The 17050-nt window shown below is 29.1% G+C and overlaps 2 protein-coding genes and 1 pseudogene across 2 annotated transcripts; all 3 read right to left on the bottom strand.

Annotated features, from left to right (window-relative positions):
* Positions 1-1369: 1369 nt before the first annotated feature.
* On the bottom strand, positions 1370-6531 carry LOC111033304 (annotated as a pseudogene).
* Positions 6532-7687: 1156 nt separating this feature from the next.
* LOC111033287 lies at positions 7688-10764 on the bottom strand. The gene is made up of 5 exons (XM_022313967.1): positions 10597-10764; positions 9868-10173; positions 8234-8611; positions 7929-7997; positions 7688-7837 (listed from the first exon to the last, which is right to left on the bottom strand). The coding sequence occupies exons 1-5, from the start codon at positions 10762-10764 to the stop codon at positions 7688-7690; spliced, it is 1071 nt and encodes a 356-aa protein (XP_022169659.1).
* A 3310-nt stretch (positions 10765-14074) lies between these two features.
* Positions 14075-16701, bottom strand: LOC111033335. The gene is made up of 4 exons (XM_022314027.1): positions 16457-16701; positions 15511-15891; positions 15115-15183; positions 14075-15030 (listed from the first exon to the last, which is right to left on the bottom strand). Exons 1-4 carry the CDS (start codon positions 16697-16699, stop codon positions 14881-14883), a joined length of 843 nt encoding a protein of 280 aa, XP_022169719.1. The 5' UTR covers positions 16700-16701; the 3' UTR covers positions 14075-14880.
* Positions 16702-17050: the final 349 nt, after the last annotated feature.

The raw sequence follows: 17050 nt of genomic DNA, 5'->3' as shown, positions 1-17050 counted from the left end.
CAAGTCTATCATGTGATATGCCTAACTGCTATTAAAGTAATTTATTTTACTATTAGTAAATAGGGCAGGAAGATTGCATTTGTTACGACTTACGAATACATAGCATTTGTCAATGCCTTTGTGAACATTTAATATTTAAGACGCTCCTAAAATATTGTGAATTTATTCTAATTTTTTTTAAATTACTGTTATACTAACTTTCGAGAGACATTGTATTGCACCTAAAATTTAAAGCATTCAAGGGTATTAGTTGATGAGTTAAATTATAAACACAAAATAAGTTTTGTCAAAAACTGGTTCTTCGTAAGAATTCCCAATTTTTTTTTCTCGACTCTTCCAAAACTATAGTTACAAGTGTGGTTTTTTGGGCTGTCCGAAGTATCAACAAGATTCAATTTTCCTTCAGAAAAGTTGCTGAGGTAAAATATTAAACCATTTTTACTGCTCTAATAGCTAGAGAGTGGTGACAGTTACAAATTACATTTTTGAAAAACAAATGAACACTTCACTTATACTTGAATGATGCATCAGTGTTTAAGTAAACCATGATGCAAATTTTTATAAGCCAAATTTCATGTTTTAATGTAAGACTAAAATTAACATAATTTATATTTGAATATATAACTAACTTGGTATTTCTATTTACAATACATACTTTGTATCTTGAAAATTATTGACGTTTAAGAATAAATTCGTGTTAAATCATTTGAAACAGCATCTATCGAAATGATAAGATTTCAATTGAAATTTAACAAAAACTATCGGGTGTACAAGTCGTGTCGGCGAGAGTGTATTGTAGCCGTGCTGGGGTCATAACGGCTGTGGTACATCTGCTTCTGCTGTACTCCAGGCTAAATTATTAGAAGTGGTCTTCGTTCCTTGTCTTGCGTCCAGCAAGTATCTTTTGGGCGTGGTCATGGAAAGATAAAAATACGAATTTTGCCTAATTACAGAATGTGATTTTTTGATTTACAGCACCCGTGGCTTCGGTAGTCGTATTGCGGTGTATTTGGGTGTTGGTGGAAAGTAGTTACCGTATGAATGTGAATATAGTGACTTCGTGGCTGCAAGTAGCTATTGCACTGATAGTCTGGTATCACGATTGAAGATTATAACGAATACATTAAGACTACATACATCGACAACTGATCGACAATATTATACATTTTTTTCATGTTACAAATACGAATATTTTAAAGATAATAAATAAAAATCAAATATTAAATTAGTAGTGAGTTGTCAATTAATTACATCTTAAAAAATAGGTAGGTTTAAAAGGTAATTAGAAGCTAACATTTTTGATGAAAATAAATATTCCATTTCAATTATTTATTCATGGTGAATCACATGTGGTAATTTATAAACACATTTATACCTGACGTTTAATTCTAGGGCTCCTTTCTATTACGGACCGTTGATGTAAGACTTCGCTCATCCGATTAATCTAAAAAATACAAATATTCAATTTTAAATATTAAATGTTTCTAACAAACTATTGACACAATTTTGAACCTATAAATTTTTTTACAAATAGATAATCACTCCTTCTTACTGATAATGACATGATGTTACTACAAGACATATTTCATATAGATACCTATTGTTGAGTATTGTGTTATTAAGAAATATTTATTACTAGCTGATCCCGTGTACTTCGTTACCCGTTAAATGTACCAAATATATACGACTCAAACTTATATAAATAATATATAATAAAACAAATACAATATATGTATAAATAATTACAATAATTACATTAATAATTACATTTTTTCTAGCTTTATAAAAATAAAAATAAAAATAAAAATAAATACAGTCTCTGGGACCTTTATCTTCATTAACTAATAATACAGCTACTTCATCGATGGTAGGTGCATTATATTGACCTCTATATATTTAATATTTATTGGTTTTTATTTACTGCGAAAGTGCGAAGTAAATAAGAATTGTATATTGATTAACAATAATACAATTTATATAAAACTATTTAATTTTACAATTAATTAAAATTATATTTAATATCATATAAAAACCTCTTTTTCCGTGTCGTCATCGATCATGTATAATATTAGAAGATTGACTGCCACTGTTAAAAAGTGTATGATAGAAAATAATAAATATGGATCATTGATATAGTCTCTTGGAAATAATATTCAACCGTATATTTTTATAATGATATCAGCTTCATTTCCTGCAATAAAAACAACGATAGCCGGCAAACCATATACTGATCTATTGACTTGGTGTAAGCATTCTATAACTTCCAAATACATGTCTCTGAATGTGCTTAAGCATGGTTTTCTTTCCGGAATTTGTTCATTTATCACATAGACTATCCACTTTATGTATAAAATTAGTAGTATGTATTCGCTAAATGCAACGCAATGGCAAACAATTGCAACAACGAAATAAATCTGAAATATATGAAAGGTATATAAATCGAAGCTAGGGATGCTTATATTAAATTTCTTTGACGGAAAATCTATGAACATTTCAAAATGTTAAAACAGTTGACTATTTTAAAACACACATACCTAACTCATTTAATAATATGATTTAAAAAAATAAAAAAGTGGTAAAATCATATACACTGAAACTTGGTATTTGAGCTTGATCCATCTTTCCCGCAGCTTGAAAACCCTCACTTCTTTATCTAAATTTAAAAGGTTTTATCTAAACCTATACCATTGGAACAATAGAAGAGGGTACAATAGCATTCTCGTAATTGATATAGAAGGAAGTTAATTATTTAAAATAAATGGTTAAAATAAACTGTAACCTATCTATACATATAAAACTGAAATCAAGCAAAAGAAGAAATCTTTGTTACGGTTTGGCTTCGAAACTTCTTATCCAATTGTCATGCAGTTTTTTTTTTAATGAAAGAGGATACCACGGAGCAAGTTTTAGGTAAAAAATTAGTTCGATAAAGTTAATAAATCATTAGTTATTATTAATTAAAATAAATGTGTAAATTGTACACCTATACCTTTCTAGTTAGAAATAGTCGCTGGCTGAAAATAAATAACAATCAAACTCGACAACCACAGATATAGGTATAGATTTCCGTATTTATTTTAACATCGCCGAACGCTGATATTATTTTCGTTATATGGACTGTGTACTTAATACTTTTCTATCGTTTTCGGTAGAACACGAAAAAGAGCAAAAGAGGAAATCTTTGTACGGTTTGGCTTCGAATATTCTTATCCAATTGTCATGCAGTTTTAATTAAGTTAGTTAATAATTAATTAGGATTTGGGTGAGTTGTTAATTTTGAAGGATTTTTTTTTATTGGTCATGTAGCGAGCTGTGACTTTGTTAAAATATTATAAATAACCTGGACAAGAACTCTATATATATAATAGTTGAGTAAGGCCTACAAAGCATCTATTTCGTGACTTTGTTAAAATATTATAAATAACCTGGACAAGAACTCTATATATATAATAGTTGAGTAAGGCCTACAAAGCATCTATTTCGCGTGACCTCGAAATGTATATGTTCATAGATATATAACTACTCATATGAATATTATTAAAATAGTTCGCACTAAAAGTGTTGTGTTGCCTCTGTAGAGATGACAACGACCAGATAAGCAAGGGACATCCGGCGTGTGCAGCGCGTGGCCGCCCACGGTATGACCTTATATGGTAAAGTAGTAGGATTATAGGCAGGGATATGATCCAAGGATCACCATTATAAAAACGTCGCATGAATAGGCTTCGGCAGACGGACTAACAACACCGAGCTAGCCGGACTAACACCACCGAGCTAGACGGACCAGCAACACCGAGCTAGACGAACTAGGCGAACTAACATCAACGAAGAGCTAGGAGCTAGGACACTAAAGTCACATCTCGCTAGTCTTCATTATTTTAACTAGTCATTTGGACTTAGTAAATTTATTGTGTTTTGTGTTAATTAAATAAAAAGTATTCAAATTATAAAGAAAAGTCAAACTCTTGTTCATTTATTTCCAACACCATCAACCGAGCGTAGTCAGATTGTTACAGTCACATTATGCCCAAGACAAGGAAATCAAACCTTGGTCACTCCACAAATAGTGCCAAAAGGATGCGCTTATCTAGGAAAAATCATTCGGAAATGCACGATCAAAATATGGTTGACAATAACGACAACAACCATAATACCAGTGATAACAATAACCGCGATAATCTCAATAATCAAAATGAGCCTCCAGCCCCATGACGCCAACGCTTTACGTCCCCCTTCAATTATAATAAATCGATTAATTATAGAAATGATTCTCACGTTTCGATAGGAAATATGAATACCAAGTGCAATTTCTGTCGTGCATTCAAATGGCCTAAAGAACCACCAGGTCTCTGCTGTTCAGGAGGAAAAGTTTTATTGACAGAAATTGCTGATCCACCGGAACCATTAAAAAGTTTTTTGAATCATTCTCATCGAGATTCTAAACATTTTCTTGATATGATTCATGTTTACAATTCTGCTTTTCAAATGACGTCATTCGGTGCCAATGAAATCAGACATGGAGATGTTATGCCTACATTTAAAGTTCAGAGTCAACTGAGTCAAGTCTATAATTTAGCTGGAACTCTTTTACCAAACAACCCTGACGAACCGAAATTTTTGCAAATATATTTCATGGGTGATTCGGTGAGCGAAGTACAACGGAGAATGTCGATAGTCCCAAATACTTACAGAGAATTTTTATACGACTTGCAATATTTGTTACATTGTCACAATCCTTACGTGCGCAGCTTCAAGAGTGCTTTTGAATTTTGATGCAATGCCATCAAATATAGACAATTTTCAAGTCATTATCAGAACTGACCGTGCGCCACAGACAGAACACAGAAGTCGTTATAATGCACCTCAAGTTGATGAGGTAGCCTTATTAATTATTGGACAAGAGTTTACAAAGAGGGATATCGTTTTGCGAGCACGAGATAACACTCTAAAACGTGTAAGTGAAATATACCGGTCTTACGATACACTGCAGTATCCTTTGATATTTAGTCATGGTGAAGACGGTTATTCAATTAACGTACCACAAGTTCATCCAGTAACAAGAGTTTATCAAAAAAAAACTGTGTCAGCAATGGATTTTTACTCTTCCAGGCTTAGAGACTAACAAGACAGAGAAAATTCCAATAATATTTTACTTCGTTGCGGGAAATAATTTAGTCAGTATATTGTCGATATGTACGCTAAAATTGAATCTGAGCGGCTTCAGTTTTTAAGAGCAAGTCAAACTAAATTACGAGCCGAAATGTTAGGTTACCTATACTATACAATAAGTAATATGGTTATTAATTTACGAAAATTGGACGGCTTCATGGAAGGGGGTGTCCAAACAACACTATACTTCAATTCTAGACTGATGTGGCTACACTAAAAAATATTATATAATTTACACTTAAAAAAACATTGCTTTCACAGCGTTTTACAACTAAAAGGAGTTTTTCCCTGGCAACGCCGGGTAATTCAGCTAGTAGAATATAATACAAAAATTTTGAGACTCTTGTAGTTTTAGATCGATAGTTTGACCATACATTTCATAAAATAGTAAAAGATGATTGGCAAAGGTTTAACAAAACACATATTACTTTAAATCATCATACAACATTAACTTAATACTTATGACATATTTTTAGATGCCAATGATTATATTGATTACTTTTTTTTCTTTATCAAATTGAGTCTGAATTATCATCCATATGAGTGGAGATATAATATTTCCTATGACATAAACAATAATACCAATAATGAAATAACACTTCATTTTTATTTTAATTGTGTCGACCACTTTCAGTCGTATCAACTTTTAGTGGGTTCTTTCAAGTTCAATCAACACCATGGATAGCTGGTAATCAAAAAATACCCGCCAAAAACGACTTATGATACATCCAATAAAATATATAATTCAACACAACAGATAAGTATTATAGACGTTAGTTCAGTCATTTCCGGGTCATACTTTATCATCTATAAAATAAAATTCCACAATTACAGTTTACAATGAATTATTGCATAATAAAATACTAATACCTAAATATTACTTAATTACATTTTTTAAACTATTTTTTTTAATTTGCTCTCCGTAATAGGTAATAATGAACAAGCTATTAAGAAATTAGCTATAGGTAATATTTTAAGAATGTATAATGAATATCTGGGAATACAGTCAATTCATTGCATTTATAATAAAAAAAAAAATTATAAATGTAATGATAGAAAATTGTTATCCTGTACGTTTAATGAAAAAATAAAGAAATACACGTCTGTTAATTTGAAATGATTTAAGCTTTTTAAAGGTGCCTATTGTGTATTAGCATTTGAAAATATTGAAATACTATTAAATATGGTTATTACCAATTCGTTGGATCTGTATAAATCAAGCAAACCGACATAAATCAAAATACATCGCAACAAATATAACACCACTGACTTCTTAAAATTGCTCTGGCTATAGTTTATACAACCAACTCCACAAATCAAAAAACACTTATTAAAATTATTCAATACCGATCTCACACTCATAATGACTTTTATTCACAATTTAATTTCAGAAAAAAAAACAAAAAAAATGGCAATAATTTTTAGTTTTTAAAGATTTACGGTGCACTTGAACTCTTTTGGTTTTTAACTGAATAAACTAATGTTTTAGATGTATTCACGAATGTATTTACATAATTTTAAAACGATTAAAAAAACGTTGAAGTGAAAGATAAATATTGTTGTTTAGTTAAATTCTTAATTTATATATTATACAATGCAAGGTGTATTCTATGGTAAAGTGTCCCATCCACTTATAGTTGATTATAATTAGTTTAGGGATGTACATACTAATAATATAATTGAAGTTAATACTACGTTGAACTATAATTGTCAATAGTGACCATATGGCTTTGAGTATCTGTTTGACTGACAGCACACCCATTATCTTGATTTGAAAGTTATCAAGTATGTTTTCATACTACATAACCAAAACACTGTCCCATTAAATATTAATCATACGTGACTCAAACATTCTTCAAACAACTTCAGACCCTCGTGAAAATTGTAAAGCTCAACATTTCTTTGAAGTTTATATTAACTAATTCCAATGAAGAACCTTGTATATTAACTTGTATTTTGATAGAATGACAATTTTTCCATCGACAATTTGTTTCAAAAATGCAAAAAAAATAAAAATTGTATTACGGCAATAAACAGCACAAATCAGTAAAAAAAAAACAACATCAAATGCCACTTTTTCAACATCACATGCCCTTCGGGTACAATTGTACAAACTGTATATTGCTTCTAAAAAATCATAGATTCTATTAAAGAAAATTCCATTTATCAATGATCAATTTCTTAGAATTACACTAAAAACCAAAATCGACTTTGTCGAAAACTGGTTTTGTGTAAAAATTTTAGTTGTTCCTACATTTTTTTATTGTCTTTATCGTTGATTTTGAAAACTATTGAGAATTTAAATTTTAACCTCCCGAATGCAATAAATAGATTAGCTTTCCTATGAGAAAGGTTGCTGTTGAAGAAAATTGAGGTAATTTTACTGCTCCAAACGGTGTTGACAGACAAAAAAATAAAAAAAAAACACATCATTGTAAAATGAATACATTCATCGCTCCTCTCAGAATCTAAAATCAAATAGTGAATGAGTAGTGACTAATGAGGATAATTATATTAATTATTTATTCAATTTGAACAATATTTGAATTACTAAATAACCAATTGCTTTGCTTGACAAACTATGTAGTTGTCTTAGATTAATATGACATATTCCATACAGCTCGAAATTATAGTGTTCGTGCAATTTTCGTAGTAAAAAAATTTTGATCTAATTTAAAAAGAATAATATAAATATTTCATTTAAATAATTTATAATTTTAAATGCAGTAAATTTAAAAGTATAAAAATATTAACTGTACCTGACGTTTAATTCTAGGGTTTTTTTCTATTACGGATCGTTGATGTAAGACATCACTCACCCGATTTATCTGAAAATGCAAAAATGAAATTATTTTTAGTAATATTTTTAATATAAGATGTAGATGATATAAACACCTATTGTGTAATTAAGAACACGTCTTTACTGATGGTATCTATGAAGAAATTTAAATATAATTTGTTTTTATTCACTAAAGCTACTAAGCATTGAGAATAGATAGAAAATAATAAAGAAATAGCTTTTTACTCTTGTAATAACTTCAAAAAACATGAAATATGTAATAACCTCGTTTTCCGTAGCGTCACCGATCACGTACAACATTAGAAGTTTGACTATTTTCATTGAGAAGTATATAGAAGAAAAAATAAAATATGGATCATTCATATAGGCTCTAGGGAATAATATGCAAGCGTATATAGTAAAAATGATGTCACCGACATTTGCTGCAATAAAAAAAATAGCTGGCAAACCATTTATTGATGTATTGATTTGATGTAAGCATTCCATAACTTCTAAATACATGTCCCTGAATGTACTTAAGCATGATCTTCTTTCCGGAATTTGTTCATTTATTACGTAGACTATCCACTTAATGTATAATATTAGAAGTATGTATTCGTTAAATATAACGAATTCAAAAAATGTTATACCAATGAAAGAAACCTGGAATATATGATATAAATAGACGTTACAGCTTAATTATATTGAAGAGTTAAGTTTGGTAGTACCAAAGGAACTATACTGATAGTGGTGACTATACTGTTTGTAAGTCATTTCATTATTTTGTACATTATATGAACTGTGCGGTAAAAAAAGACATGAACTGAAACTAAAGGAAAGTTATGGTGTTATCTACTGTCAGAAAGCAAATGTTTTTTAAGGAAAATGTATCTCTTTTGTGAAGATATTAAAAAATTTGAAACGAACGTTTGCACTTTCCAATTTTGAATACCATTTTTTATAATGGCCATATCGACTCCAGTCAGTTCATTTAACTTAAAAGGAAACTTAAATCTGATTTTGATGTTAGATTTACTGATTTCAACAAAATTGAAAATTTAGGGCAAATTTTGAACAATTGTTTATCTTTACATCCAAACGGCAAATGGAGTAGTGAAGCCACAAGCGTTTTCACCTCTAAGCTGCGCTACAGGTGGAAATAATCGAACACCAAGAAGACTTGAGTTTAAAGTTTAAATGTGGTCAGAATCCATATGATCGATTGTGGATGAAATACTTTTTTCAAGTAAATTACCAGAACTAAAAAACAATGGTTTCGAAACTATGTACAATGTTTTGATTGACAAACGTTTGTGAAGTTGCTATTTCTAAGATAAACTGTATTTCGAACAATTTCAGATCCTGGTTAACAGATTAACATCTTAACGAGATAATGCAAATCAGTTGAACAAACTTCACACCAAATATTAGGAAGCTCTTGAAAACTAAAAATGTAATTATTTACATTAAAAATGAAATGAATCTAGTGTAATCTTTTTTTTTTGCAAATTCAATTTGAATACATAAATACTAAGAAATACAAATTAAAAATATATATATACCTGTTTATTGGTGTGTAATAGTCGTGTCTAACCCGCGGAAAGTTTAGTAAGTTTCAAAACGGACCCCATAGAAATATGGTGGCCCTTGCACTGTGTCATTGGAATATTAGCAGTGGAAATGGTGTACTCTTTATTAATTTAGTAGCGAATAATTAAAATTAATGGATAATATGAACTGTAGACTATATAAAATAATATACATACAGCCTTGTGTTGTTTTATACTGATAGTTTTACCATGCATTTAGTCAAATAGTAGAACATTATTGGGGAAGGATTAACAAAGAACGAACTACTTAAAATCATCATACAAAATTAATTTTAAACTTATGACATAATTTTATATGTTTTTGATTACCATAGGATCTATTTCAAATTGGTTTTGAAATAATATCCATACGAGCGGAGTTATAATATATCCTATGACATATACAATAATACCAATAATGAAATAACAATTCATTTTTATTTTCATCGGGCCGACCACTTTCAGACGTATCAATTTTTCGTGAATTGCTCCAAGTTTATTCAATACCATAGAAAGCTGATTATCGACGAATACTCTCCAAAAATAACATATGATATTTCCAATTAAGTATATTTCGAAACAACCAATATATATTAAAGAAGTGAGTTCAGACAATTCCTGGTCAACTTTTATGAACTGTAAAATAAAATTTCATTATACATTTCACAGATATTAGATCATATAATGTAGGTTTAAGGTTAACCTGATAATAATATATTATTATTATTTATATATTTTGTTCTGAAAGATCATAATGCACCATATTGAAGAACTCTGTAAGAAATTAGCTATTGAGGAAATTTAAGAATTCATAAAGAGTACCTATTCATAAATGGAGTCTAAGTCTTGTATTTAAATATATTAAAAAAAGAAAGTAATTAATATAATAATATAACAATGTAATTGTATTCCTCGTAATTTTAATGAATTAAGTAAGAAATACACGTATGTTGACCAATTTAAATTTGAAGCTATTTGACATTATGGAAGCTTTCTCAACGTTATCATTTATATATTATTATACGAAACTATTTAAATAAAATTAATTACAGTTATTACCAATAGGTTGATCCTGAAGCAGGCATACAAATTAGTACAAATTAATATACATCGTAAGATATAAAACACCACAGACATTTTAAAATTGCTCTGGCTGTAGTTTATACTACCAAAACCGCAAATCAAAAAACCCTTGTTGAAATTATTTAATACCGATCTTACACTCATAATTTCTTTTCATTTATAATTTAAGTATTAAAAAAGGCAATTTTTAGTGTTTTAAAATTTACGGTGTATGTGGTGATTCTAACTGTATTAATTCTACTGTTTTTAATTGCATTCACGAATGAATTTAATATGAAAAATGATTATCATGAAAAACGTTGAAGTAAAAAACAAATATTTTTATTGGCTAAATTCTTAATTTATATATTACACAATGTAATGTGTGTTCTATAATAGGTGGCCACTTAATATTAATTATATTTGGTGTAGGCGGATGTACATATTAATAAAATAACTAAAGGAAAAAAATTAATAAGCAACGATAAAGTGTAATCTTATAAATAAATTTATATTTTGTTTTTATACTAATATTAATATAAAATAGCATATCCACACAATATCATTAAGAAAAATGTGAACAAGTGGGTACCATTCTACTGCATTGTAGGTGTTGAGAGGGTTTATGTAATGCATGTGTTAAGTTTGAGTTCAATTATATAAAACCAATATACTTAAAACATTTCTTAGGGGAAGACTGTTGGTCAAGTGTTAGTATATATTATGAAGCATATCATATGATATACCTAATTGCTATTTGTTGACACCTCAAGTTCGTAGAACGATTGGTTTCGATGGTTTGGTGTAACTAATTTAAATACTTAAAAATTGTTTTTATTAGTATATAATCGAAGACAATAACAGGATGTAATTTAACTGATGGGACTCGAACGGGTGGTATATGACAATACAATGCCAGAATTACTCCAACTATTGCATTACGGATTGGAGATATATAAAATGTTGAGTCCGGGAGGGAGACTACCTTTCGAGCCATGCAAGTCTGCCTGGGTAGGTCTTGCTCCGGTGCCGAAAAGGCAGTGAATGATAACGGTTGACGGGTTGACCGGTGCTTGGGCCTTTTATACCCATCGCGAGGCGGCCAATCTTATGCAATAGATAAAGCAGTCGTGGCGACCGGGCAATCGATAAGATAACAAATTTTAATGAGGTTTGATTAATATTTGGGTTTAACAGATAATGATAAATAGAGAATGCGATAAAGATATAATCGTGGAAACACTATTAAAGTAATTTACAGAACTAATTATAATACAGGTAGGTGGTATTCATTTGTTACGAATGTCATTGTAAAAATTTAATATTTCAAATGCTCATAAAAAATATTTTATATTTGTTCATTTTTTTTTAATAGCTGCAATACCAACTTATGAGGAACCAGGGGTGGATCAACACCAAGATAAATGAGGGGACGGTTTTTGACGGACATACATGATCTAGATAAAATTAAATATATTAATTTTGATACAGGTTATTTATTTGAATAAAAAGAGTCTTAACAAAAAAATTTTAGAGTAATAATAATAATAATTTTTTAAGTAATAAACTAATAACGATACGTGTCATTACAAATTTGCTGATTTAATGATACAATTTTAATACAAAAACTAATCTTCTTAACGATTTTGCAAATACATTAATTATTTCATCAAGATCAATTTCTTTATGCTATCACTGTGATATTACCACATAATATATATAAGTGATAACAAAGTACTGGCTTAAGTTTGGTGTAAAATAGTTAGTGATTTTCCTATTTATCTTTGAAGTAATTGTGTCAAAAACTTAAGTTTGCCATTGGAGCTGGGGAGGGGGATCCGCCCCATTGGCCCCCCTCTGGATTCGCCCCATTGGCCCCCCTCTGGATTCGCCCCTTTGAGGAACATTGTATTGCACATTCAATTTAAAGTATTAACGGTTATTAGTTGAATTAAATGCATAACAATTTAATGTTTATGTGAAAGTACTTACTACAAACGTTTACATTATGACCTAGGTTAGAAATATATTGAAAATAAATAACTTGAAATTATTTTGAATAGCTTGCAAATAGATTATGATAAATCTTCATCAACTGTATTTTTTCAAGTTAAACGGGTAGCATCTTTGCGTGGGTTTGTTAGATTGAAACTAAGTTGTACTTTGCAAGCATTAAAAATTATTGTGATTTATTTACCTATGATGTAGGCAAATAAGTTTTGAGCAAGAATTCATAGTTTTTCTTAATTTTTTTCCTCAAACTCCTTTAAAAACTATTAAGTTTATAGACAGTCCAAAGTCACTTGTCCACTTTCAGTTAACCAACGAGGGTGTACACAAAGTCGCCGGAAACCTCAATTCCGAAAAAACTTCATATTTTTGTGAAATTATATGAATTTATAAGTATTTTATAAAATATATTAAATTTAATTGGACTTAAGTAGAAAAGGTGAGAATAATTCTTGCTTATATATATATAATTGTATCTACGTTTGTTATTAATTCGATTTGAACAATATTTGAATTAGGTACTAATTAATCAATTGCTTATAACGAAGCTGTAAATTTGATTAACATAATATACTGTTACGTGGTAACAATTAAATTATTGTCTATCACTACTGGTATACAGTGTGTAATTGTGTATCCGTAGTGATGGATCATGTACCAAACGGGGGAATGTAAGAGGATTCGAATGTTCGACAAGACAAGTAGTTATACCGAGTATGATTTAACGTATATTTTAAAATGTAAAATAAAATGTAAGTAATATAAAATATTTTACTTTACCGATGACCTGGCAGCAACAATACACGGAGCAAGTGGTGAGACGAGACTAATTTCGTTCGGCTGACGAATGTCAAGCAAGCCGAACGATTATTATAAATTTTGTTAACTATACAAAATAGTTATACATGTATATATAGGTTTTCTGATATTACAGAATGGATAAAAGATGACACGCGCATCTATGATATATGCATAGTATATAATACTATACGTAATATTATGATTATAAAAATATGAAAACTGTAATGGTGTTACCATTACAATACAATAATACTACTAATGAAATAACAACTCATATTAATTTGCATCGGGTCAACCACTCTCAGGAGTCAGGAGTATTAATTTTTCGTGAATAGCTTCAAGCTTAATTAAATAAATACCATTGATGGCGGATCACCGAAAAATATGCAACGAAAATAACAGCTGAATCTTAAAATAAAAGATTATTCAAAACAACAAATAATTATTCAATTTGTTCGTTCAGAAATTTACTGTTATACCAACTTATGAGGAACATTGCATTGCACTCTCACTTTAAAAATATTCTAATTTAACGGTATTTCTGTTTACAACGAATACTTAATATTATATTGAAAAGGATTACAATTTAAGAAATTGTGTAACGATATTTGAAATAGTATTAGGTAACAAAAAATCTTTTTATTTCTTTTTATTACATTTTTTTTTTTTGTGAATGGCATCTTGTTGTATATAGGCTAGCAGTGTCAACATATTTGTGGTTTTTTTTTTAAACAGTTGTAGATAATTTTCAACAAAATGATAGTTTATTTAAATTTAAATTAAGCACAAATTGTCAGGTCATGTAGACGTTAGTGTCGAGTAGCAGTGTAAGTGCTGAGGTCGTACGGCTAGGGTACATCTGCTTCTGCTGTAAGTGCTCCAGGGTCACTTAGAAGTGGTCTCTATTCCCTGTCTTGGACCTAATGTAACAGCATCGGAGGTATCTTAAAGGTGTAGTCGTGCAAATTCAAAAATACGAATTGTGACTAATTATTGAGTGTGGCATTTTGATTTACATCGCACGTGGCTTCGGTCGTGATTTTGAGGTGTATTTTGGGTGTACGTGGAAAGTAGTTTCAGTTTGAATGTAAATAGTGACTTCATGAATGCGAGTAGCTATTTGACTAATTATAGCCCGGTACACCATTAAAGGTAATTAAAATTTATTAATACTACTTAAATCATACACAATACACTATTAATCATATGTTAATCATACTTTACTATGAATAATATATATATAGGATTCATAGCCCGTGACAATATTATGCATTTTTATTTTCATGTCACATATTCGAATATTTTAATGATAATAAATAAAAATCGAATATTAAACGAATAGTGAGTTGACAATTAGTCACATGATAAAAAATACGTAGGTATAAAATGTAAGTATAAGATAAAATTTCTAATGTGTGGCTTTTGATTAATAGATTAGCCCGTTACCGATTGACTAGGTACCGACGTTTATTAATTATTCAATTTGAACAAGATTTGAATTACTAAATAACCAATTGCTGTGTTTGATAAATTATGTAGTTGTCTTAGATTAATACGACACATTCCATAGAGCTCAAAATGAAAGTGTTCGTGTAATCTCCGCAATAAAAAAAACTTGATCTACATAAAAATAAATATAAATATTCCATTTAAATAATTTATTTAAGCTGAAACACAATTAGTAAATTTGAGGTACATTTATACCTGACGTTTGATTCTAGGATTTCTTTCAATTACAGATCGTCGGTGTAAGACATCACTCATCCGATTTATCTGAAAAAAACAAAAATTAAATTATAAATTTATAAATAAAGTGCACATACTAAAAAAAAAACAAATATAAATCTTATCACTATTTTAAACCAAGAATCATTTCTTTTTACTGATAATGTTAATACAAGTTGTATCTTATAAGGATACAAATTGTTTAGTAATGTGTTAATAAGAAATGTTTATAAAAAGTATCTAAGGATAAATTTAATACGTATGGGTTTTTATTCACTAAAGTTACTAATAAGTTATGAGAATAGATAGAAAATAATTTAAATTTAAATTTAATTTTACAATAAATTAAAATAATATATAATATCATAAAAAAACCTCTTTTTCCGTGGTGTGACCAATCATATATAATATTAGAATATTGGCTGTTTTCATTAACAAGTCTTTGAAAGCAAATACCAAATAAGGATTAACGATATAGTCTCTAGGAAATAATACGGAAGTGTAAATATTAGCAATGATATCAGAGACATTTCCTGCAATAAAAACAACAATAACCGGCAAACCATAAATTGATCTGTTGACTTGGTGCAAGCATTCTATAACTTCCAAATACATGTCTCTCAATGTACTTAAGCATGATCTTCTTTCTGGAATTTGTTCATTTATCATGTAGACCAGCCACTTTATGTATGATATTAGTAGTATGTATTCGTTAAATCCAACGCATTGGCAAACATTTAAGAACAACATAATTCCCTAAAAATATGTGAAGATGTGATACATATACATATAATATATATAGACATTTTAACCGCTTGTTTAATAACTGTCTTACAGATTTATAAAAAAATATAATTAATTGTTTCTGCCTAAGAATGATTTTATCCATTATCAAACAGCAATATCCCGCCACTAAGGAACTCTGAATGTATTTGGAAATTCGTAAGTTTTTCGTTATTTTGTATTTAATAAGAACTGAGAGTTAATAAAACATGTAAACTGAAACTTAGTACTTGCCCTTGATCTTGAACTCCCAAGCTACGGTAAAGATAAATTTAAATGGCTTTGAAATCCCTCATAGAATTTTCTTATTATAACAGGTTACCAAACACTACAATGGAAGTAATAGAATACTGTACGGAGTACTCCTAAATGTAGTAGTGCATTAGTAAAATAATAAAATGTATGCGTAATATTATACATTTAGTAAAATAGTAAATGGTTGGGGAAGGATCACGAAAATATAATTTAATTTAAATTTTAAATCTTTAATACAACTTCAACTTTTAGCTTATGACATATTATTAGATTTAATGATTACCATAATTTGTTCATTAAATCGGGTTTGAATTATTACCCATAAGATCGGAGTTATAACATATGCTATAACATTGGCAATAATACCAATAATGAAATAACGATTTATTTTCATTTTCATCGGGTTGACCATTTTCAGGCGTATCAATTTTTCGTGAATTGCTTCAAGTCTTGTCAGTATCATTGACAGCTGATTATCGAAAAATATTCGCCAAATTTGACACATGAATTTTCCAATGAAATACATATTAAAACAACAATGACAGCTGATTATCGAAAAATATTCGCCAAATTTGACACATGAATTTTCCAATGAAATACATATTAAAACAACAAATAAGTATTAAAGACGTTAGTCCAGACATTTCAGGGTCAACTTTGATGATCTATAAAATAAAAATGCATCAATACTTTTCACATCTATTATATCTAAAATTTTTTTTTTTTTGAGGTGAGAATAGAACTTAATAATGTTTATGAGAAATTAACTATAGACAATAATTTAATAACTTATTTAAAGTATTTATAAAATAATGATAAGGTAATGATACAATATTATGATGGTGCCAATTGAATGCATGTAGTATGTAATACACGT

This window comes from Myzus persicae, unplaced genomic scaffold (assembly GCF_001856785.1).
Source record: "Myzus persicae strain clone G006 unplaced genomic scaffold, MPER_G0061.0, whole genome shotgun sequence".
Taxonomy (NCBI): Eukaryota; Metazoa; Arthropoda; class Insecta; order Hemiptera; family Aphididae; genus Myzus; species Myzus persicae.
This window is presented reverse-complemented; position numbering and strand designations above follow the sequence as displayed.

What these genes read in the sequence shown, in the direction of transcription:
- LOC111033287 (XM_022313967.1), bottom strand. Translation starts at nt 10,764, where the DNA reads ATGAGTGTAAGATCGGTATTAAATAATTTCAACAAGGGTTTTTTGATT. An exon ending in GCTTCAGGATCAACCTATTG is followed by an intron (nt 10,174 to 10,596) that starts GTAATAACTGTA and finishes TTTATTTTACAG; the next exon opens with TTCATAAAAGTTGACCAGGA. An exon ending in ACCCTAGAATTAAACGTCAG is followed by an intron (nt 7,838 to 7,928) that starts GTACAGTTAATA and finishes TTTTTAAATTAG; the next exon opens with ATCAAAATTTTTTTACTACG.
- LOC111033335 (XM_022314027.1), bottom strand. Translation starts at nt 16,699, where the DNA reads ATGTATTTCATTGGAAAATTCATGTGTCAAATTTGGCGAATATTTTTC. An exon ending in GATTTAATGAACAAATTATG is followed by an intron (nt 15,892 to 16,456) that starts GTAATCATTAAA and finishes ACATATTTTTAG; the next exon opens with GGAATTATGTTGTTCTTAAA. An exon ending in ATCCTAGAATCAAACGTCAG is followed by an intron (nt 15,031 to 15,114) that starts GTATAAATGTAC and finishes ATTTTTATGTAG; the next exon opens with ATCAAGTTTTTTTTATTGCG.